The following is a 23573-nucleotide window of genomic DNA, read 5'->3' on the forward strand; positions in this document are numbered from 1 at the left end:
GCAGCCGAGCGACCCCGGCGGGGCCCGGCAGCGGCACAGGTAAGCGGCTGCCTCTCGCTGCGGCCGGGAAGCGGGTGAACGGCCGAGCGGAGGCCGCCGGCGGCCGGGCGCGCGGGGTCCCCCCCGCCCCGCGGAGCGGAGCGGCCTTTGTTCCCCCCGCGCCGCGCCGGCAGTGGGGCCGCCCGGCCCTGCGCGCCGCTGCCGGGTGCGCGTGCGCGCTGCCTCCCTCCCGCCCGCCCGCCTCGGGAGCGCGCGTGGCAGGCAGGAGAGCTCCGCCGCAGCTGGCGCGCCCCCGCGGCCGCGTCTCCTCGGCCGGCAGCGAGAGGGAGGAGGCAGCGCGCGGTCGGTTCGGGCGGTCGGGCCGGGCACCCAGCGTCTCGGCGAGAGCGGCGCAGCCAGTCGCCCCGCAGCCCGCGCCATCGGGGGAGCCAGGCCGCCTCAGCGGGGTCCCGCCCAGCCCAGCGCCCACAGGTGAGCGCGCCGCGGAGGGAGAGGCCTAGCGGCCTCGGAGGGGTCCTCTCCCCGCCCGGCTTCCTCCCCACCCCGGCCCCGCGTGGGGCTGCCGCCCGCGGAAGGCCCCGATGCGGCCGCGGGGGCCGGCGCGGCGGCCGCAGAGGAGACTCGGGACAAGGCCCCTCCGCGGCCTAAGCGCGGCTCGGGCGTCCGGTTTCCTGTCGGCGGCCGGGGGCTGAGGCAGCCTGGCCCGAGGGAGGCGCGGCGGGCCCTTCGCCCCGGCCGGGCCTGCGGGTCCCCAGGGGAGGAAGAAAGCGGCGGCTCCGAGCCCCTCTGCCGGGCTATTGTGCGCGAGGCGGCGGCGCGGCCCGGCCCGGCCCGGCCCCGGCCGCTGCGGAGGGCCCGGGCCGCGGGGCTGCCCCTTTGTGGGCTCGGCTGGGGCCGGGCCTCGCCGCGCGATGCGCTTTGTGCAGGCGGGAGCAGAGCGGGGCCCGGGGAAGGTCAGCTGGGCCGCGGCGGCGGGGGGAGGCGGGGGCGGCCTGCTGCTCCGGGCCCCCGGCGGGCCCCGCCGCCGCGGGAAACAGGTTGCCGGAGTAAATGGGCCGCCGGGTGCCCCTCTCTGACGTTTCCTGGGAGGGCTGCCGTCTCCCTCGTCTCTAATCCAGTGAGAGCAAAGAGCGGGGGAGATTCTTGCGCGTCCCACGGCTTCCCCTGCGAGATTAAAAGGCTGGAGACCTTCCGTTCTTCCCCCTTCGCCACGATTTTAAAAGGACAGGAAACAATAGCGTTTGTAGTGAAGGGCAGAGCATCCAAAGTATTTATTCAGGAGAAGAACCAAGTTTGTTTTCCAGTGGTAGGCTGGTGGCACTTTTATTATAAGCTGTAAACATATGATATTTCTTCGATATTCTCTCTTCGGTCTCTATCTCGGCCAGTCTGGGTGAATGCTACCTTTTCTCTCTACTAAGCAGGTTATCTATTTATTTAGCGTATGAGTAAAGTGACTTAACTTATTTAACGTGGCAGATGAGTGGATGTTAGAAAGATCATAGCTAATTGGACTAGGTCATGAAGGACACGGGATATTCCACACACGGGACATAGTTTCAGTTGTCTGTTTATCTCCCTTCTAAACTGAGACTAGCACAGTGCATTCCAGAGGGGAGGGGAAAATGGAAGGCACTCTTCTCAACTCTTGAGTTCTTCAAGCTGGTCTTCAAGAAGATTTGAGGTATCAGAATACAGGTAGACTAATCAGAGGCTAGAACTTGGATCTCTGGACTCACCATCTGTTGCAGAAAATAACTTCGGGGAGCTTACCTAAAGAATAAATTGATTAGTTCTACTTCTGTCATTAGTTCTGCGCCGTAACATTGATGTAAAAATTGAGTGCTAGACATGAGAATTGCGGTAACTTCAGTGGAAACTAATGTTCTTAAATAGCTTTGGCACTTTTCATAGCAGTGAAATTATACAGAAATTATGCACAAGGATAAGAGTCTTCTGTCAGTGGTATAGTTGTAGGAATCTGTTGTGACCCAGGAATTCTGAAACTGATGAAATGAGCAACATTTTGGTCCTGAAAGTGCATGTCATGACAAAGTATCTTGTGCATTAATCTGCCATGTCTATTGGAAGGTTTAAATGCTGTAGTCTGATTAGACTGTACCAGAGGAGTTAGGCTCCGGCTAAGGAGGTGTGAACTAAGGAAAGTACATATTTTAAATAACACAAGTACTTTCCATACTTAGGCTTGAGTATAGCTGCTGCTGTCTGCTTAGTGTGAGTTGAGAGAGAGGTACTGCTCGTATGTCCAAGACACCTCATGCTTCTCATCTGGAAGAGGTGGGAGTGTGAACGTGTTCACGTAAAAAACAACTCTTCTTGGTCTGAAAACTCGAAGAAATCTCGTAGGATGGTTTTACGAACTCTGATCTTCACATAAAACATCTTGGAAGATTATATGTGCAACTCCTCTGAGAAACATGATGTTCTTAATTTTGTTAGAATAGCTTTGCTTTGTTTTTATGCTTCTGATAATGTTTGTGGTCTTGTCACTGTCAGCTTTGAAAGTTGGGCTGAGTTTTGCCAAATAGATTGTCAGTATGTGTTTTGCTTTAATAGTTGTCTCATTTTCAGGAGCTAAGCTGAACCAGACCAGTCAAGGTAAACCAATGGTGTCTGAAATTCTGGACACACATCGGGAACTCATTTCTGCAGTTGTGGTGCATGTACCCAGTCGGCAGAGAGCCAAAGTGGAAACTGTGTTTCCAGCTGCCGAGTGGAGCACCTGCACCCTGGCTGGTGCTGCCTGCTGCAGGGAACAGGGAACAGCAGCAGTGAACGCTGCTGCTCTGCTGGACACTGGCAAGCTCTAGTTCATCTCAGCCATCGCTTGGGGCCTGGAGCTTAGGATCTCTGCTCTGAAGCTTACAGTCTTAAACATCACGAACATCGTAGATGCGGGAGATCGCTTCTACTGGATTTTTTTTCTTTTTTGTTGCTGTGGTTTTTGAAGGAAAATCGGCATTAATAAAAGTGAAAAACAGTTGTGATTAAAAAAGAGCAGTAAGAGTTTTTTTTTGACTTTTGATCTTTTGACTCCGACAGAAATACATGGCAGGTAGAGACAGATTGTTACTTTAATGAAATGTTTTGTTTCATTAGTAAGAAAACGGGTTGTAAGCAATTTACTCTTTTTCAAAGTGCACATACTGTTCATGTCTTAAATGTACAATGTCATGAAAATGCAATTATGGTGTATGTTTTCTGTGCACAGTATTGTATCATGGACTAGAAATGGCGAGATACACGTAAAAACTGTGTTGTTGCCATGACATGTTACTGCAGATTTACCTGAGTTTTTCCTGTTAGTACTTACTTGCGTGTTAGAAGCCATTGACTTGGGGTTGTTTTATACTGTGCTATAGGGTGTTCAGCTGTTAACTAATACCAGGTAAAGAAAGAAGACAAAACCTGGCATTAATGCCCCGTTAATTCTCTTAGGTTTTATGCCACGCTTCATATATGTATCTATTTTCTAGTTCTAATCCAGACTACATACTACGTTTCTGTGATGCCCAGGACTACTATTTTAAATACATGCCTGTTTGGCTTAGTTGATAAAATGGTGATTCTTTGTGTTATCACAGGAGTAATGAGAGATTTGGTTACTAATTCTGCAGTGCTGTAATCAGATAAAGTGCTAGATAATTACAGTTAACCAAATGGTCTGCTTCTGATTTTGACTTGTTTCTCTTTGTAGAAGCTGAATGCAGAAGCTAGAGCTGGCTGTGTTTTCAGTGGGGAAGTAAAATATTCTTAGAGTGGTGAAGACTGTATATGTCCTTTTGCATCTGGAAATGCATTTTAAAAAATACTGTGGATCTATTCCTACAGGGAAATTGATTTTAAAAGTGCAACAAATTCATCTACAGAGAGTTGTTGACCATCTCTTTTATTGTTTGCCGTGTCTAGAAACAGGTTTGTATCTTTTCTTATAACAATTGATGACCTTGCTGAGATATGAAGGAAACCAAGGAGAGTGTAGTGATAACTTCTGCTGCTTAAAGAATTAGTCATCAGCTCCTTTAAAGTGAAACAGCAGTTCCTTCAACTTTGATTTGTGTGGCACAAATTCTTTAAGTTGATATTTTAAAGTTCTTTCCTACAGTTCTTGCATATAGTACTAAATGCAGGAAAAATTTGTTTAGTCTTTGATGAAGGACGGTGGGGGCTTTTCAGTATTTACATTTGTTTTGTTGAATGCTGTCAAGGAGGAGTGTTTAGAATGCCACACTTTTAAAAGAGTTATTTTCAAGTAAATATTCAAATGAAATATGTCAAGGGAAAACTATATACAAAGGGAAATCGTGTGTTGAATTTTGCTAATGTACAGATTGTCAAAAGGTTGAAAAGGTTTTAACTGGAGTAGGAGTATTTTAAAACAATTTAGTGTTATATTAGAGGAGGAAAAGCTTGGAAATTAATTCCTTTATGTAAAAATTGCTAGAGCTGGTGTCTAGCTTAGAAATGTAGGTGTATTAAAAGGCATATCTTTCTTGTTTCTATTTGTTCTGTATTACAGATCTTTCATGAGGGAAGGTTCTGTCTTCTGCATTTTGCAAGGGGATGACAACTGAAATATTAAGTTTTTAAGTTCTGCTTTGTAAATCTCGGTACGTGTTGCTTTATGCAACATGTATGTGATGTAGGTACTAGTTTGAAGTGGGTTTTAAAGGTTAGTTTTTCCTCTGATTTTTCTAAAAGTCAGTTAGCATTATTTCTAAAATATGTGGTTAGTTGCTGTTAACACATCCGTGTTCAGAAAGGACAAAAAATAGAAGATGTAGCACTGGAGAAGCTGTGGCACATCCCGGGTACAGGTCTGCAGTACCAAAAGGCAGTTTCTGTCCACTTGCAGTGTTGCTGTCACCAGTGTGATCTGGGCCAGTTTTAGTCCCAAGTTTAGTTGAAAATTGGTTGCCTGTGAGGAGTGGGTAGCTGTTACCTGGTTCACTTCCCGGAGTGGCTTGCTGTGTGGTAACATAAGAGGCAGTGCTGCTGCAAGAGGTGTCCTCCTCCGCGGTTGTGGGTGCGCTCAGGATCAGGTAAGTGCAGGCTTACGGAGAATGGTCTCGCCCTCCGCTGCCAACTTGGTTTTGGTGTCTGCCTGGTGTGCCAGTGTAAGCACTCGCCTGGGTGTGCAAGGCTGATCTGGCTGAATTCATTACCTTAAAGAGAAAATTAAAAAAACGAATGGGTAAGAGGCAGGCAGCACAGCCATTCCTTTTGGTGGCAGCTTATTTTTGTTTGCTGTAGAAATGGTGGAGTGGTCTGACATGTCAGAAATGGTCTGACATACCATGTGTGCATGCCTGGAGTCGTGGGGCCTCTGTCTGGTAGATTGTTCCTTGTGCTGTAGATGAACCGTTTTCTTCCCTTGTTTGTAATAGTATCTAAGAGCTCTCAACAGATACTGTAACTGAGCAGTTCTCAGAAGTGCTATTAACGTATTTGGGAACCTTTAATCATGTGAAGTTGCTACTTTCTCTTTGAAAGATAACAACTATGACTCAGTGTATCAGTTTAGAAGCAGGACTTTAATCCTATCCTCAGATCTGTGAATATGCTGTGAGACATTTTTTTTTTTTCCCCAGAAACCTCACTAGCTCCTGACTTTTTTGACCAGATGTAGGACTCAGATTTTGCTAGCCTTATGATTGGATATTTTAATGTTCTTTAATATGCATTTGTGTGTTGATACATATGTAACCCCACTTTAAGGTGTACAACATAAACTTCTCATGTTTGACTAAAGCTAGGTTTTAAATTCATGTAAACTTGTTCACTTTTGCCTATACATGAGCCTTAAGTCTTGTTCCTTCCCTCCTCCTTACATGCATGGGTGTCATCTTGTAAAAGCTGTGAAAATGCTCTGCTCAACTAGTACTTTGATTTCTGAATGGCTGATTATTTTGAAATATATGTGCATATACATATATATATGAAGTCATTAGAGTCACAAAATGACTTATTCACAGGAATTCTTTCCCCTTTTTTGTGCATGAAGGTGTCAAGGCAGTTGAGAGTTAATGTGTGTAGGGTTCGTCTCTGTGGCTGATATCTGTGTGATTACACAAGTAGTTAAGGATGTAATTTGAAGACTGGTTGCACAGGTGTGACTAGGGAATAATTTGGCTGGCAGATGTTGATGATGTACTATAAAATTTTAGTCTGGCTTTGTGCTAGGTCGAGTATAATAATTAGAAAGGAAATTTTACGAATAAAAAGTATGCATTCCATAGTAGAAGTTGAGACGGACATTATTCTAAAACAGCACCTGTAAAGCAGTGATTTTAGGAACACTTCTATGTATCTTAAAACCATCTACTGCCCTAAACAGCTTTATTTTAAAATCAAATGTTCCATTTAAGGAAAAGGTTGTTCCTTGTACAGTCATAATTATTCCATGGCTGTACAAGTGCTCATCTACTAAAGGAGATGAGTGTGGGGAAAAAGATTATTTCATGGAGGCTGTTCCTTAATTTGCATATGAGGAAATAGACTTAGGGTTGCCTGTGAAACTTTAAATTTAATTATTTCCTAATTTTTGAATGCTTGATCTTTCAACCTAATATGTTTTTGTAACACACCTGTAAAAGAAAAAGTCTAAAATGTACTGAAGTTTACAGGTATGCTCTAGATAGCGTGCCATTGTTAGCATTTGGTGTTTGAGATTCAGCACTGCAACATAGACTCAAATTTTTATTCAACTACGCAACAGGAGAGAGGACAGTGTTTTGTGGAGAAGACGTAGTGATAGGTGTTGAATTTAGAAAGTGCTGATAAAGAGGGCATGAAGTAGCAGAAAGATACATCTGCTCCTGTCATTTCCAAATCATTTATAGTATCTTGTGTTTTATTTTCTGATGCAGACTCAGGCCTGACTTCCCAGTGGTGATGGCTGAATTTTAATTTTGTATGCCATGAAGCATTTCCCAAGCAATACAAATAAGTGAAGTAGTGAGGGCATTTTACTTAGCATTTGAGATATACTTGGTCAGAATTTGATGACAATATAAGAACATATAATTCTCTTGCCTGAGAGCTCTTTTTCTGCTGAATTTGAATAACTTGCTTCAAAAGCTGGTTAGTTGGATCTTCACAAAGAAAGCTGAGGAAATACAGGAATCCCTCTAAGGAAAGAATGTTTGGTTTCCATAAAATATGGAGCTGATGTCTCAGAGGGAGGCCTTCAGATTGGAGGCAATAGAATGAGTGAGAAGGGTGTAGCCAATGTGTCCCTAATTTGTCTCTTTGATGTACGAAATACTGGCATGAACAGAGGGTAGTTATCCATATGTGAGCAGGAGTTGCAAAGCAAACAGTGATTGAAGTTTGACTATTGCTGACTGTAAAAACTGAGATGTTAAATAATTTAAGGTAGTGTCCTTTAGTGTGTAATGATATTTAGTTATTACTAACCTGAAGTAAGTCTGAATAGGGTCTACAGAGTTAATTTAGTATCCTTATCAACTTAATTCGTTCCCTTTTGCATTAATCTCTGAGACGCGCAGCTACTTACGGTATTTTAAAAGCTGTAAAAGGCAGGGAAGTACTTACCTGTGGTGACTCAGAAATTTGTGACAGAGCAGGAACTAACCCAGGTCTCCCATGCCACAGTGCTCTAGTACCACTAATCTTTTTTTTTTTTTTTTTTAAGGTTTCAAGGAATGCTCAATCTTTTAATGTAACATGGTGGTCTGTGGAATAAGCAGTTCAACCTGTTTCTGTTTGCTGTGCCGCAGGTTGATAATGCTTACTGGAAGAGTGTTCTTATTCGTCAGGTAAAGCCACATTCTAAATCTGATGTTTTCATGAAAAGCAGTAGAACTCCTGCTCTGTGCAGGAGTGTGGCCCTGGTAGACTTGTCAATAGCCAAGCTTGAGAAGTGGAGTAACAGTGTAATCACAATTTTAAAAATTTTTTTTTTTTTTAATGGTGGCATTCAAATCCTTGTGCAACAATACTACAGAAACAGTTGTTTCAGAACTGATGAGCGGAAGAAGCTTAAATCACTTAAGCAAACAGTATTGGTTTTAAAGGAGCCACCTGTACTTCCAAGAATGGATGCTAGAAGCAAAAGACAGGAGATTGGAATGTAAAGAAATGAAGTACTGAAAAGTTTTGAACCATCAGAAATGTGAAAATGCCACTGTGTTTTTGCACTTCTTCTGCTAAGGTCTTGTATTTGTTACAGTGTAAATAATTTCAGTGCTCTTTATTTTCTACCCATGGTATATGGATAAAATACAAAAGCCTGTGTCCCATCTTAGATTTCCATTGCTTTCCTTTTGAATTAGGTCTCCATAATAGGAAAAATCTTACTTCCAAAATACAGACATGACCATTTTAAAAATATGGACTTGATCCCTTACATTTAAAATGTGCGTTTTATTCTCTTCGTGTTGTATGTATGTGAAAAATTAAAAGCATAGTCGTTATCTGACATTCTTGTAAGTGTTCTTGCTTCTGAAGATTAAATATCTAGATTTAGAAAAAAAACAACTTGTCAAAACTCTCCCTCAAAATGACCAGAGATTCTGTGTTGGTTATTACTAGGAGCGCTGAGAACCTAGTAATTTCTGGTGAGCTAAAAGATAGGTTTCTAGTGTCACTATGCTGTGCGCTGTGGTGCTGGATGTACTTCTGTGCAGATGTCATGTTTGATACACCTTGGGGCACCGAGATCTGGGCTTCGAAATCGGTGTCTGGGTTCTCCAAGTGCGCCCCTGTGTTTGCCCTCCAGAGCCAGCTTGCTGCTCTTCGCAGGGCTCCACTCTCCTCAGGGCTGCCTACAGGAGCACAGAACAAATGAAGGATTGCAGAAGTGCATTCTTACTTAAGATAGAAATATGTATGAACTGAAGCCATGCATGAGATGGAGAAATCTTTATAAAAATAGCCGACATATGTAATCCTGTCCTGACTCCTCCTACAGAGCAGCTTTCTGTGTCGTAATCAGTCTCTTTTATAGGCCAGGTCCTCTTTGGTCAGGTCTAGTTATTTTGGTGGTCTACTCCTGAGTACTATTTAGTTATGCAGGAAAAGTATTGTCCATAAAATAGGTTTTGAAATTGGATTGGAATCGTTACTGCAGAAAGACTTTGCCTGTGAAGACGTTCCAAAGTGCAGGTACTTCTTTCGGTGTAGCCGTGTTGAATTAAGGTAGGCACTTCCACACCACACCCTCCTCGCCGTGCCTGCCACAGACACGGCAGTGGTGATGCAATATTGTGTGGCAGTTACAGTATGCGGTGAAGAATATAGGCGTTGCAAAATCAGGCTGAGGAAAGAAACACAGCCCCCAAATTGTCATACTCGGTACGATTTACTTTTAACATTTACAGAGGCTTCACCTGCCTTTTTTTTTTTTTTAAACTATTTTTGTGTAATTGTGAATAGCCCATCTACGATATCTTGTAGAACAGAATTAAGTGCCTCCTGCTTTACATAGTTCTGAATGGTAGTACATGTTACAGCATAAAAAATAACCTGCTTTTCTTTCTGGTGCTGTTACTAATTCACTTTGTAGCTGATCCTCCTGCCTTGCTTTTTACCATAACATGCTATGTCTGGAACTTTTAAAGAGGTAGCTGTCTACCTGTGTTTATAGAAGTTCCTGGGCAGAATTATTGTTGGAAGATGATCCTGCTGCAGCTCAGTTCAGTGTGCTCCGTGCACTACTAAAAAACAAAATAAAACCAGTTTTCCCCGTTATTTATTGTTTACATACAGTTGTCTGTGCTTTCATATGAAGCTTTTCTTTATTTTGTTAGGTTCTGTGGTTTCCACCATCTTTGTTTTGAAACCTGTACTTCTGCTTTATCTCCGGTGGCTTTGCTGTGCTCACCCTATGGCGGGCTGCAGCACGGCGTGCTCTCTTTGCTGTCTGAGAAGGGCAGTGCGGGACAGCTGCTGGTTTGAGGTCCGGCCGTGGTTTATCATGCTGTAGGTTCCGTGTGTGGGCGTGCTGGAGGTTCAGGTGTCCGATGTCAGGGAAGGCTCTGGCCATTGACTGACTGCCGACACTGGCGCTGAGGATACGGAGCTAGTGAACGGAGAAGCCTTTTGTCCCAGAGCACCAGTTCAGGTGCGGTGGCGGAGCGCGCAGTGCCCAGCCTCGTGCAGTATTTCTGTGTCACTCTCTTCATGCCCCCATAGTGGGCGGGATTTGGCAGTGTCAGCGAGATAAGTTATTTTCTTGGTTTTAAAAAGGAAAAATACAGTAAAGTCCAATTTGGAAGTGGTCCATGATCTTTTTCATGCAAGTGTTTGGTTTTGATTTGTAGTTAAGTAATAAATATTTTTCTCTGTATTTTTGTTTAACTATATATAATGGAAAAGATTGTTTCACTAGCTAGTTTGTGGCTTAACTTTCTTACATTACAACAAGAAATCACCAAATATCGATATTTTCTTCTGTTACAGCTTGTTTTATGTATTGCTGCATTTTCTTTTTCTAGCTGTGGCATTTGATAAATTTATTTTAGTATACCTTGAATTTTAAGGAATTTCCTTTCTAGTTCCCCTAAGTTTTGCTTTCTGTCTTGCTTCCTCTCTTTCCAAGCTCAAAAGACAGGGGAGACAAACATCCTATTTTGCTGTACAATTTGTTGATGGTCTGAATTTACAAGGAAACCTGTTTTCTCATTTAATGCTACTTACACTTGTAAGACATGGGAAAGCTGGGATGTTGCATAGTACAGAGTGAGTGGTCCAAACGCAGATTTTTGCTATTGATCAGACAGTTGTAGTTTTCATTCCAGAATAAAATTTGGGTTTTATCAGTTACTCGTTTCATCTCTGAACTTTGTTCCTCTGCTTGTCTTTCTTTGCAAGACCGGAGTATCACAGCAGCATAGTCTTCAATATTCCATGCTAGCTTGGACCTTGATTCTGTAAAATATGGAAAATTTTGGTTGGCTAGAGTATGGGTTATTCACCTTTTTAAATTGATGAAGTTCTTTGTTGCGTTTAAAAATGAATGCTATACCCCTGGTAGTAATTGCTAATATGATTTTTATGTAGTTGTTGTACATCTTCTGCAGGACACTGTGTTGCTTAATTTTGTATTTTAAAGTTGTTGGTGAGAAAATCTTTGATAGCTAGAAAAAAACCCCACCTCCTAACTTGATGTTTGATATTCTGGCATAGATAGGCAGGAGAAATAGCTCACGACAGTGAGGAAGCAGAAGTCCAGAACAGCACTAGCCAGGGCTCAAGTTTTCGTACGGGATTAGAAACAGATCACTATAATTTGATGGGCACAGTAATACTGTTTGTGTTTGCGTAGTGCCACATAATATGCGTTGAATTTGGAGATCTGCGTTGCCTGCTGGCCATGACTCAGTTGGTGATCATGCAAAAGAACATGTGCGATAGCATCAGAAACGTTGAGCGGTAAGGTCTGGCGGCTCACTGCAGAGGTAGTAGCCTCAAGACGATGACTGATTCCATGATTGTGTAAATCCCTTGGGATTTCCTTTCCTGATAGTTGGAAAGAGGGGTTGGTGGGGAGTTTCTCGAGGTGCAAGAAAAAACTACCTGCAGTTTCAGGCAGGCTGGGTCACCACAGGGTGGTCTAAATTGTTGTAATTTTGTATGAAAAGGAGATGAACTGGACAGATGACATTTTGGAAAAGGAAATCATTGTGAGACATGCCTCAATTTCGCAATTTTTTTTTAGTCTTGTTTTACAATATTCCATTACATTAGATTGCTCTGGCTTTCAGTTGTTATGCAGGAAAAGAGAAGCCCTGAGGTGTCTGAAGTAACAAACAGCATATAGTTAAGGGCACTAAAGAAAACAGTGTCTGGGAGGGTTGAAAAAATTCATAATTCCTGAATCAAACTCAGAGCGTATAAAGACTAAACTGTGTCACGCGGTTGATTAATAATTGATGTCATTAACTGTCTTCTGAAAGTTTTGAAGCAGGTCAGTAGGTGCAGAGGCTGTGTCTAAGCAGGGATGTAATTTCTGTGCCCAGCGTTGTCAGATTTGCTGGAGCAGGCGTGTGTTTGATCTTAACCATGCCAGGCCTTTGGGATCCAACATCTCCCAACAGATAAGAGAGATAAATTGGTAGGCTTCAAAATGGAAAAATCTGGGGTGCTAAAATGTCTTAAAAGTTAAATAGAAATTTAAAATATTGATTAAAAAAAAAAATCACAAGCTCTGCTCTGAGACATTTGTGCGTAATACACTTAATGTTCTATGTGTTTGATTGCTGAAGTGTGGTAATAGGTACTATTTTCACTAGAGCCTGCTAAAACCTGTTTCCCTTCTGTTTTGCTGTACATTGGTGAATATGAGTGCAAGAAGGGAGAGAGGAAAGGTAGATTCCTTGGAAAATTCTTTTCAGAAATAGTACGTGTAGCTGGCTGTTCCTTAGTGCTATAGATGATGCCCTCAGCAGTTTAAGACTTTTCTTAATTGAGCAGCTATGCTACAAAAATCTGGTATCTAAAGAATTTTTAACATAAAGTTAACCTAAAGCTACTTGAAAAATTGTGAGAAAGTTCCCTACTGGTTCCCTTTTTAATCAGAACAAAGCGTGCTTTTTAATTACCTTGATTCTCAAGATAATATTCACTTGGGCCTTCTGCGTCAGTGCCACTTGCAGGTTCTTGGGCACGGTGGTAGGTACTGCGTGTGTGCTTGTGTGCCTGTGTCACACACACGTCCTTCTTGTTTCTGTCACACTCGCGAGACCTCCTTTCAGCCGCCAAAGAAACACTGGTAACTCTAATCTTTGCAATTTATTCTTTATCATATGCAAAAAAAATATTTCTTGTTTGTAATATTGTACAGAAGTTATCAATATCAAATTGTACAAATGTCTGATCATATTGGCTAATCTTTCTGTCTCTTTAAGTTCTTGTTTACACCTGTTTAATGAGCATTTTCAACCATTCCTTTAGCTTTTGGGTTTTGACGTTCTTTGGCTTGTATCATATCTGGAATAAAGGAACTTGTCAGTGTTTTTCACAACTTTGAACGCTGTCACAAAACGTTCGCGTTGCCGGTGCTCTGTAACAGGGTATTGTTTTACAAAAAGTCTCCTTTTCCGATACGAGTGTACAGTTGAAAACGTTGAAAGATTTTGTATTACTTTGTTTGCGGCTGTAAGAATGCATTTTGAATGAAAGTCACTGAATTCAATTAGTTCTGAAATGTGATTGAAAAATAGATTTTCTTGCATCACATATAGACACTTGCGATAAGGCAGTTTTTTTTTCTGTCCTGGCATCGCTCTTCAGCATTATGTAATGAGATTTTTTTCCCCCTTCCAGCCATTGAGATGACTATACAGAAGTTTTGTGGGTTTTTTCCCAAAACTAATATTCAGTCACCCTCTCCAAAGCAAATTAAAATACTAAATCCAGGTCTAATCTATTTGATATAAGTGAAGATTTTGGAGAAGTGGATGTTGTTGATGTGGATGTCAAAGGTGCCCCGTACTTCAGAGAGATGCAGGAGATGTGATTTCTAGCGTGGTGTCTGCAGCAAAGGCCTTTGAAAGATGAGAGGCTGAAGGGTCTGTTCCTGCGTACTGCTGTAATTCTGTGGCAGCTGAGGCACGTCATCATTTGAACTTCTTTTGAAACTGCTTTCCTTATGTCTTGCACCTCAGCGGAGCTTTTTGAACAGTAAATTGATTGCGTCTTCCTGTTTTCACTGATCTTTTTTTCACCTGTCTGGGGTTTCAAAGGCTTTCTCTCTTCAGGCGCTGTACGTAGCAAAGAGCGCCCAGCGTTCGCTGACCTGTCGAAGGGCTGGTGGGTTTGTTCTGGGGACGGCTGCTTTGCTGCAGGAGAGGAAGCCAGGGCACCTTTCAGGCACTTCAGAACACCCTTACTTCCTCAGCAGCCGTTTCTGCGCTGGTTTTCTTCCGCTTTTCTGTTTTGCTTGGAAACCTCTTGGCTCTTAACTGCTGGGGATGTTGTATATTGCACACGTGGGGGTGAAGCAGGATTGAGTTAGTGCTTTTTGTTAGCAGTGGTTGGGCGTTATTTGCGTGTGCGGTGGTGCAGATCGAAGCTTCCATGGTCTTCCTTGAACAGGACTTGAATTTCAAATAGCAGGAAAGCGTTTTTAAAGATACTCTTCTTTACTCAGATACTGTAGCCTTACTTTTTATGTGACCAAAACAATTCGTTGCGCCGTGTTCTTCTGTTGTCCCACTGAAGCCTGTACTTCCATGTCCCTGCCATCTGTATTCCGTAATGCCGAAGCTTTTCCAAGCCCTGCCTGTGCCTCGTGCGAGCGTGTTGACTTGGTTTTCAGCTCTTTTGTCCTTCGGCTGCTCTAATGTTTTTAGATGCTGAAGTGTGCCCCATTGTTCCCAGTCTGTTGGTCTTGTCTCTTCCTTGAGACTGTTACGCTTTTGGTTAACGGAATAGTCTTCATTCAAACGGAGAGACTTCTGCTTGAGTGGGTGCTTTGTAGAGCCGCGCTGGAAGGTGCTGACTGGAGCAGTATCCTTGAAACAGCGGGAGCGGGAGGGGCAGCGCGCGTGTTAGGGGAGTTCTGAGCGGGCCCTGTCGCTGCTACGGGCCGTTATCTCGGGAGGCTGAGCGGAGCCGCCGGCCTGGAGGTGTCTGCAGCGGAACTGCGTGTGCCGGTACTTGTTCCCCGGGACTCCGAGGGGCGCGCACAAGGCGCGGGGCCTGCGCCGGGGCAGCCAATGGCGGTGCAGCCGCGGGGCGGGGCCTGCGCCGTCGCAGCCAATGGCCGGCCGGTGCGGAGGAGCCGGCCCGCGGCAGGGGAAGCGCGGGGAGCCGTTCCGGGGCGGCGGCGGCGGCGGGCAGTGGCGGGGGGGGCGGGCGGAGGCGCCACGGGCGGCCGGGCTGGCGGCGGCGGGGAGCCCTGCCTGCAGCGCCCGGCGCCGCGGCGGAGCCCGTGCGCCTGCCTGCCGGGCAGTGACAGCGGCGCGGGGCGGGGGGGCAGCGCTGCCGGCACCGCCTGTGCGCGCGGCCGCGGGCCGGCGCCTGCGGGAGCGTCTGCCGCGTCGGGCGCCCCCCGCGCCGGGTGGGAATAGCTTCCTCCGCGGGTCGGCGCGGGCCCCTGGCAGCAGGGGCGGAGCTTCCCTGCCCTAGAGCCGCGTTTCGCTGTTGACTCGTTTCAGACTTTTAGCGAATGCTCGCTCTGTAGGAACCCGTACTTCTGCAGGTGACACCTCGTCGTACCTCAGTTTGCCACTGCTGCTTAGAGACTTATCCCAGCGTGCGAGAACAAGGATAACGTAATAACTGAGATTGCTGTAGGGATTTTTAGCCGTAGTAAAGTTTGTGTAACTAAAAATGTCTTTAAACTTCATTTCCAGTTCTGTAGTTGTGTTTACTTGGTTTGGAATTGTATGTTCTTGATGGTTTGGGTCGAATGTATGACACTGTTAACACTTCTACGTGCGATTAACTGGTAGCTACAAAAATGAACTTCTCTGACTTTTCCGCCATGACGGTGTTATTCATCTTTGTCTTAACAAGAGTGATGAAAATGCAGGCTGTGGGCAGGTTTAGGCTTGCTAAATAACAGTTTATAGCTTTATCCAGTTTCTTCCTTGCGTGCTCATCTCGGTGCCTGGTTCACAAATTCCTGCTCGTTTCATGGTCCTGGGTTGCGGAAGGTGTGTGTGACGGCTGGTCACCTACAGAAATGGTGATAAAACGGGGCTGTGCAGTTTTTTTTTTTTTTTTGGCATTTCTGCAGCTTAGAAAGCTTAAGTGGGAAGTATGTCTGTGCATGAGGTCTTTTGCAAAATGTATAGGTTACTTAATGTAACTGTTGAATGGGCTGTGAGAGATGTAACTGGAGAAACTGGAGCTCACCCAGCTGTCAGGCTGCCAAGGGAACTGGTCTGGCGTAGGGGTTTTCACCAGTGTTATCGGTGGGTTACTGGGGATCCCTGGGTCAGGATGTATAGGCTCAGGTAAGGTGAAGCACACACAAACTTCTCTGAAATCTGTGTGTTTAAAATATTTGAAGGGGAACACTTTTAGAATTTCACATGTGAGTAGGCACGCGATTTCGAAGCTCTTTCCAAGCGAATGGCGTGATCAGAATTTGTTCCCCCATCTGCAATTATTCTGTGTGTATAATTTGTTCTAGGGTGTAGAACTGTGGTGTGCCTCCCACCTATGGGTGCTGGGGAAAAATAGCAGCGGTGCTCAGTTGTCTCAGAGGCCTTAGCGTTTGAATCCCCTCGCAAGCAGCTGCTGTGGCGTCGGTTCCCCAGAACACACCTTTGATTTGTCACAGACACCTTCAGCATCTCACCCGAGCTGGAGCGCCTCGCAGTGGGAAAACGAGGCCGAAAGACACAAACTTTCCTGTCATTCCTCTGCAGTATCAGTTAAGGCCCAGCGTTGAAAACCACTGTACGTTGGGTTTTTTTCCCCAAAGATGGGAACTAGATATTTCAAGTCTAATAAGCCTGAGATGAAGGAGGAGACTTTGGAGGGGTGAGGTGATGCGCTTGTGAGACTCAAAATCAGTGACTGCATACGGAATCTTAGGCGCTGCTGTTCTTCTAGCTCTGGAATGGGGAGAGGCGCTTCTGCAGAGGAATTTGAAATTGCCTGTCAATGATTCCTTTTTGACCGTCAAGGGACAACTTAACTTCACGTGTTGGAATCTCCCAGTTCCTTCGCTTCGTGCCCTCAACAGTGCACGTCTAGCAGAAGCGTGCAGAGTGTGCTGCTGCGAGGTCTCTCATCCAAGTATGAGTAACTCTGGCAGAACCGATGCTAAATACGGGCGGCTTGCCGGCTGCCTGATATTCCCGTGTCGGGTGGCAAGGAGATAAAGCTGAAGGTTATTCTGAGAGCTGTAGGTGGCAGGTACAGAGCTGGGGTACTTGCAGAGGAGCACTTAGGGTGGCTGGGAACTTTACTATGTGACAGAAGCCAGTGTTGTATAGCGTTTCACTTTCTTTAACCGGGGAAGGCAAAGTTTATTTTTTCAAGATGGAGTGTTTATTTTTTCTGGTAGTACTAGTCGCTCCTTTTGCACAAGGAGGGGGTTAGGGGGTGCGGGATGAAGCGCAGCGTCCATAGCACGTGAAGAAATACGGTGCTGTTACCGCATCCATTTAAAGCTTGAGCGAGCTGTTTGGTTGGCCAGCCGGTAACTTCTGTCTGGGGACATCTGAGAGAACAGAACTCCAGCGTAAACGGAATGTAACACTTCATCCGCAGCGCCTTTCCAGCTGACTGGAAGGATTTGCCTACTTCTATAGTAAACTTAATTCTCGAACTTAATCTTTTGAATTTCTTGTCTTATTTGGGAATTTCAATAAAATAATTGCTTTTTATTTCTTCTCTGATATCTTAACAAATGGTTTAGTTCAGGAAGCTGAAGCAACAGATGCGCTTTACAAGCTGTGGGGCTTAGAGTGATGAAAATGAAGAGTCGCTATCCTATCCTGGGAAAAAAAACAGTGCCGTAATCTTCTTAGCTTTGTTTTTCCTTGCTGCTGTTTTTCAGGTTTTTTAAAGAATTATACAGTAAACGTGATTACTGAGAAGGTCATAGTGGTTTGTTTGGTTTTAAAAAAAGGCTAATTTCTTATCTTACTAGTACACAGCAACTTAAAATTCAGCCTTAAAATTGTCCATAGTGCTCCAGTTGTTACACGCCAGTGGTCTGGGTGGAGTGTTTCGTAAATGCAGTATTAAAACCAACAACAAACTGCTTTGAGGATTTCAGTTATGTTTGTAGCGTATCCCTACTCATCTCCCTTGCAGCTTCCAATGGGTAAATTCCACTTCAGAATAGTTAGCAGAACTTCTTTACTTGCTAAATTTGCGTGTCCTGCAAATGTCTGTATTGCAAGCAGCACAAGTGATACTGTAACTGATACACGCAAGCATGTAACGTATTCGTGGTTTGCACTAGACGGGTTTTTCTGCTTTTGTTTGAAGCCCCTGTGTAAATCAGTACGTGTGCAGAGGAAGATACAGTGTGTTTAGAAACTCATTCTTTTTTTCTCTCTTCTGTTACAGAAATGAGCCGTCAGACTGCTACAGCACTACCAACAGGTACTTCGAAGTGCACGCCGTCACAGAGGGTGCCTGCCCTGACGGGCACTACAGCGTCAAATAATGACTTGGCTAGTCTCTTTGAGTGTCCTGTGTGTTTTGACTATGTGCTGCCACCAATTCTTCAGTGTCAGAGTGGCCATCTTGTTTGTAGCAACTGTCGCCCCAAACTTACGTGCTGTCCAACTTGCCGAGGCCCGCTGGGCTCCATTCGTAACCTGGCTATGGAGAAAGTTGCCAATTCTGTACTATTCCCATGTAAATATGCCTCTTCCGGATGCGAGATAACTTTGCCGCACACAGAAAAAGCAGACCATGAGGAGCTGTGTGAGTTTAGGCCTTACTCCTGTCCATGTCCTGGTGCTTCGTGTAAATGGCAAGGTTCTCTGGATGCCGTGATGCCCCATCTGATGCATCAACATAAGTCCATCACCACACTTCAGGGAGAAGATATAGTGTTCCTTGCTACAGACATTAATCTTCCTGGTGCTGTTGACTGGGTTATGATGCAGTCTTGTTTTGGCTTTCATTTCATGTTAGTGTTGGAGAAACAGGAAAAATATGACGGCCACCAGCAGTTCTTTGCCATTGTACAGCTGATAGGAACACGCAAGCAAGCAGAAAACTTTGCTTACCGACTCGAGTTAAACGGTCATAGGCGGCGATTGACTTGGGAAGCAACTCCTCGCTCTATTCATGAGGGAATTGCAACGGCCATTATGAATAGTGACTGCCTAGTCTTTGACACCAGCATTGCACAGCTCTTTGCAGAAAATGGCAATTTGGGCATCAACGTAACTATATCCATGTGCTGAAATGGCAATCAAACCTCTTCAGGCCAGTGTTTAAAACCCTTGCGTTTAATTTAGCAGAAACTAGGGTAACTGTCTTTGACTGTCAGACAAACTATTTGGTAGATGGAGGGCAGGCGTATATGAAGGTAAATAAAAGGAAAGGCTGTTAAATTACAGGAAGCAGTTGCATGTAGTAACACTAATATATTTAAAATAAGTCAACAGTAAACCACTGAAAATATATATACACCCAAAATGGGCATCTTTTGTATTAAGAATTGATTCTACAGGAAATGTTGTAAAATAATTCTAAGAACTTGTTTGTAGATCGATTGTACTGTTGAAGAGGATACTGTTTCGTGTTTCTGTTTGTGTTTTTTTCCTCCCCCTTTGACTGACAAGCCATGTGGAGCGGTCTGGTCTCTGGCCGCTGCTTCCCCTCCTCCCCCACCCCCTTTGTAAGTCACTACATAGTATTGCTGCTGTTTGTGTATATTTTTTTGTGTATTTGCTAATTTTTATTAACTTCTAGTTTTTCATTAAATAAATATGACTTTCTTTTCTGTAATTCAGGTTTTTCTCTTTTTTTTTTTTTTTTGTATCTCTTAAAAATTAATTACAGGTGTCATCTTTTGATATGCATAATTGCTATGGTAAAACTTCTCTTTCTGTATGTTTGGTAAATTTTGTCTCTTTCCAGTAGTCGGTTCATGGTGATGCTGTTCTTAATTGAGCTATTTTGTGAATGTACTGAACTCGAAAGGAGTAATTGTGTTCAAAGTTGTGTCAGGAAAGAAGGCTCCTTTAAAAACAGGTCTAGATGTTGTTGTACTTTGAGTTATCTTCTAACAAAAATGAACAATTACTATGAATTTGCTGAATCAAAAAAAAATTCACGTTTCAAATTTAGAGATGCTTAGAAACCTGATTGCACCCTTGTATTTGTTGGTTTTGCAGTACAAATTACAGTATTTGTAATTATGGAACCAGACCATTTGTTTTAAAAAAGGCCGTCAGAGTGAGATGTTTTCAGTCTTTTTATATTTGTCATTAAAAGAATACCTGGCGAATTAAAAAAAAAAAAACAAACAACTTTTGCTTTTTGCTTTAGCTCAAAGTTTGACGCATTGATATTTTGCTCAGTTTCTTGTCTTCACGTCTTTTGGTTGCTAGTAAAAGAACTGTTTGGACTGACGTCTGTATATCATTTTGGTGACACGATACACGTTACAGCGCAGATAGATAATCTCTTGCAGGTACGGGTCAGCAGCCATACAGGCTTTTGCAGGGTTCTGGCCTTTGTGCAGACACTGCCTACATGTGGAGAATTTAACCATGAACGCATCTGGGACGTGTGTTACAGAACACAGACGTAGAGACGGAAAAAAGCGTAAGGTGAAAAGTTGTTTCGTCTCAAGCTGTTTGGAAGAAGTCTTTGCCAAACCTGGTGGTAGTGGACATCTGTTTGGGGAGGTGGTCTGGCTATTAACTACTCCTGTAACGCATTAAAGTACAGCTTCTTTACTGTGCACTGTCCTACCTTTCTTGTCAGAAGTTGATCTCTTAAGACAACTCTTGTTCTTACTGTTTTGGTGCACGATGAGGTAAGTAGTTCTACAGGTAAGGAACATAAAATCCATCGGGTTGGGTTAATAAAACAGTACAGAGACCGTTGGCATCGTGTAGTGAAAGGAAAAAGTTTCGCTTCTTAACATTTGATACTTAAGTTACTTGAACTGTGCCCAGATTTCATTTGAGGGATGTGCTGGTACCTTGTGACAGAAAATAAATGCTTCAAGAAGTCCTGCAATCTAGCACTTTTTCCTTATGAATATACAAGTAATTGTTTGCAATCTCCTAAATTCAGTAATTATTCTCACCTAATTAAGCTTGTCTACAATGTACCTCGGGTTTGTCTTCTGGTCTGTTGACAGAAACTTGGCTAAACACTTAAAATGCTTTCAGAGGACTCGCCACCCGACTTGGTCACACGCGACTGGGGGGCTTGGGCTGGCGTTTGCCTGCCGAGGTTGTCTGCTGTTTCAGCTCCAGTTCTGTTAGGGAAATCTAGCTGAGGGCCTGCGAGAACCCTCCGCAGCCCGATACTTAGCAATTGGAGAGTAATAGGGCTGAGGAAGCACGCAAGTTGCCCCGGACTGTTCTGTGCTGCTGCTCGTACTTGCAGTGGTTCCACTTGTGCTGTGTCCCCAGAAGAGCTGTGACTCTGAAAACCTTGTTGCACTGATTTAGGCTTAGAACGGCTGAAGGTCAAGACTGTACTTTCAAAGGGGGCTTTAAAAATCGCCTCTGTAAAGAGCTTTAGAAGCTGACTGGTATGGTCAAAGAGGTTTTAATGTTCTACAGATGACAAATGCTGTAGCATAACTCATGTATGCTGACTTACTGTAACGTAACCTAGTATTACTCCAGTCGCTAGTAAAAAAAACCAAACTGTATAAAACATTTGATGTGCATCGTCAGATAGAACCATCAAACAAATTATACTCAGGCCCAGGTCCTCAAAAGTATTGCAAGCCTAATGCAGTGGATCTCCTCTAAGGAGTCTGAGGATCTGGTGATCAACTACGCTCTGTTATACAGGGAAAAAGAAAAGCAACTCGAAATCTGTACAGTTCACTACCTTATCTAAAATAAACGGTGCATTGCAGTCTGGCATTGTCTGAACATCAGCTGTTTATTTCAGAAAGTACTGTTTTACATTGCTGCGTTGGAAAAGAGTGTTCAAATTGGTCTTTAAGAGATGAAATGCAGTAGACCTTGTATTTGTCTACTCGCACTACCTCTGTTGTTTTTCATTGCCCTTTGGGGGAAAAAAAAAGCCTTAAAAGGAAAATATTTACAAATGTCGCTGTTAATATTGGAGTTGTGTTTTGACGCTCGTTGCTAGCTCTGGTTTGCAGTGTGTTCGCAGTTCAGGCAGGTGACCCGTGTTGCCTGGCTGCCTGTGCTGTCCTGTTAGCCAGGATCCTTTCAGAGCCGCTGCGACTGAAGCGTGAATTGCGCGGGGGGGGTAGCTCCTGTCTGTCGCGGTTTATCGTGTGGGCAGAGGCGAGGAGTGAGTACCGCTGGCTTTTACCTCGGGTAAGCTTTAGCAGTTATTCTGAGGGACGTGTTTAACAGCAGGTCCATTAACCTGGCAGTTGCAGAATAATCCCTCATGTATTGAAATTACTTTAAAAAGTTCTTTACTGTTCTGGCTTGCTGCTGCAGACTGTTACTCTTCTTGCCAGTGTTCAGCAAAAGAAAAGGCACTGGAGTAGGTCTGCAGTAGCTGATACAATGGGTGATGCTTACGGTCAGTTTAAAAAAACCTCAACACAGTAACACAGCCAAGTCAGCTCTGCAAGCAGACACAGGAGAAGCTGTAAGTAAACGCTTATTAACATCTTCAGAGCGGCACTGAGCCCCTCACCTTCCAGCTAAAGTCCACGTAGACAGGACGTACACATTGGCATGCTGCGGCAAAGTCACTGCTTAACTTCTCTTCTGCAGTGAAACTGCTGTGGGAACTTTTTTTTAACCAGTACTTACTGTCTTTTGCTATAATGCAGCTTTTTCTGCCTGTATCAACAGTGCACGGGCATTCCACGCATGTCTCTGTTCCCACTAGTGCAAAGCAGTGCAGGATTGCTACTTGATCTCATTAAGTTTGGTAAAGCTTTTTTTTATTTTTTTTTAATTTTTTTTTTTACTTCTCCCTGCTGGTTTTGATTAAAGCCAAAGCAGCACATCAGTTACCGTACCTTTCTGGTGTTTTACTGATTGCCCAGTTCCTTTGCACTTTCTGTGTTCAAGTATTTTGTGGGCAGAAAGGATTCTGAGACTCTGGTTGTTGCCTTTTACCCTTGGAACCTGGCTAGTGAGTGACTAACAGCAGAATTCCTAAAATAGTGAAATACAAGGGGTTTTTATTTTCATCATTTATTAGAGTAAGCCGTCTGTGAAAGTTGTGAAATGGTGTGTAGATAAGGTGCAGAAATAGGCACGGAATTTATTAATGGCAGTGCTAGTATATTCAAAGTCCATCGGCTTTCTGTGTATGGAAATAAAAGCAGAACAACCTATTAATTACTGCTGATTTATAGGTGCTTCTGTAATAGGCTTTTGTCACTGATACAGTTTGCCTTTCATAAACACACTTGAATTTGTTTCTGAGTTAATAAGCAAGAAGAGAATGTAACATGCACTGGGTTTCCTCTTGTGGTTGACCCTCGCATAAAAACAGGGAAAAACTGCAGGAACTTACATTACACAAGCCTACACTTCTGTCTTCACTGACACTCAAGAGAAGAGACAAAGCTGTTCCCAGAGCTGGGATACCGACAGACTTGCTTCAGCCTTAAGTTAGTCACAGTACGTGGTCCCCGATGCAATTTAACAATACAGGATGTTGTTGGCATTGTTTAAACGGATTTAATTTTTATAGGCTAAACTTCTACCATAAGCATCCCAGAATGAAGGTGATGCGTATTGGGTAAGACTGAGGGACATGCCCTTTGTCCCTCCAGCATGTCACCAACCTTTTCCCTGCCCTCCTCAAGCACGTGCCACCTGCCTCAGGTACAGCCACGCGTACCCACACCTGGGTGCAGTCCCTTCCTACACAAAGTCGGTACGCGGCAGTTCCTCCGGAGATGTACTCAGGTTTGAAAAATGACAGCTGCGTTGGCCTTGCTACACGCTAGGGCTGAGTGCTGC

The 23573-nt window shown here is 44.0% G+C and overlaps 1 protein-coding gene across 2 annotated transcripts; it reads left to right on the forward strand.

The window, feature by feature from the left end:
- The first annotated feature begins 318 nt into the window (after positions 1-318).
- SIAH1 (siah E3 ubiquitin protein ligase 1) lies at positions 319-20383 on the forward strand. Of its 2 annotated transcripts, XR_015259994.1 has the most exons (3): positions 319-471; positions 18025-19000; positions 20111-20383. XR_015259994.1 is itself a non-coding variant. In XM_086758005.1 (2 exons), exon 2 carries the CDS (start codon positions 18027-18029, stop codon positions 18873-18875), a length of 849 nt encoding a protein of 282 aa, XP_086614131.1. In that variant the 5' UTR covers positions 319-471; positions 18025-18026; the 3' UTR covers positions 18876-20047. The 2 variants fall into 2 exon arrangements, 1 of the variants encoding a protein (XP_086614131.1); XM_086758005.1 differs by lacking the exon at positions 20111-20383 and having other exon boundaries at positions 18025-20047.
- Positions 20384-23573: the final 3190 nt, after the last annotated feature.

This window comes from Chlamydotis macqueenii, chromosome 13 (assembly GCF_036417535.1).
Source record: "Chlamydotis macqueenii isolate bChlMac1 chromosome 13, bChlMac1.mat, whole genome shotgun sequence".
In the NCBI taxonomy this organism is placed as follows: domain Eukaryota; kingdom Metazoa; phylum Chordata; class Aves; order Otidiformes; family Otididae; genus Chlamydotis; species Chlamydotis macqueenii.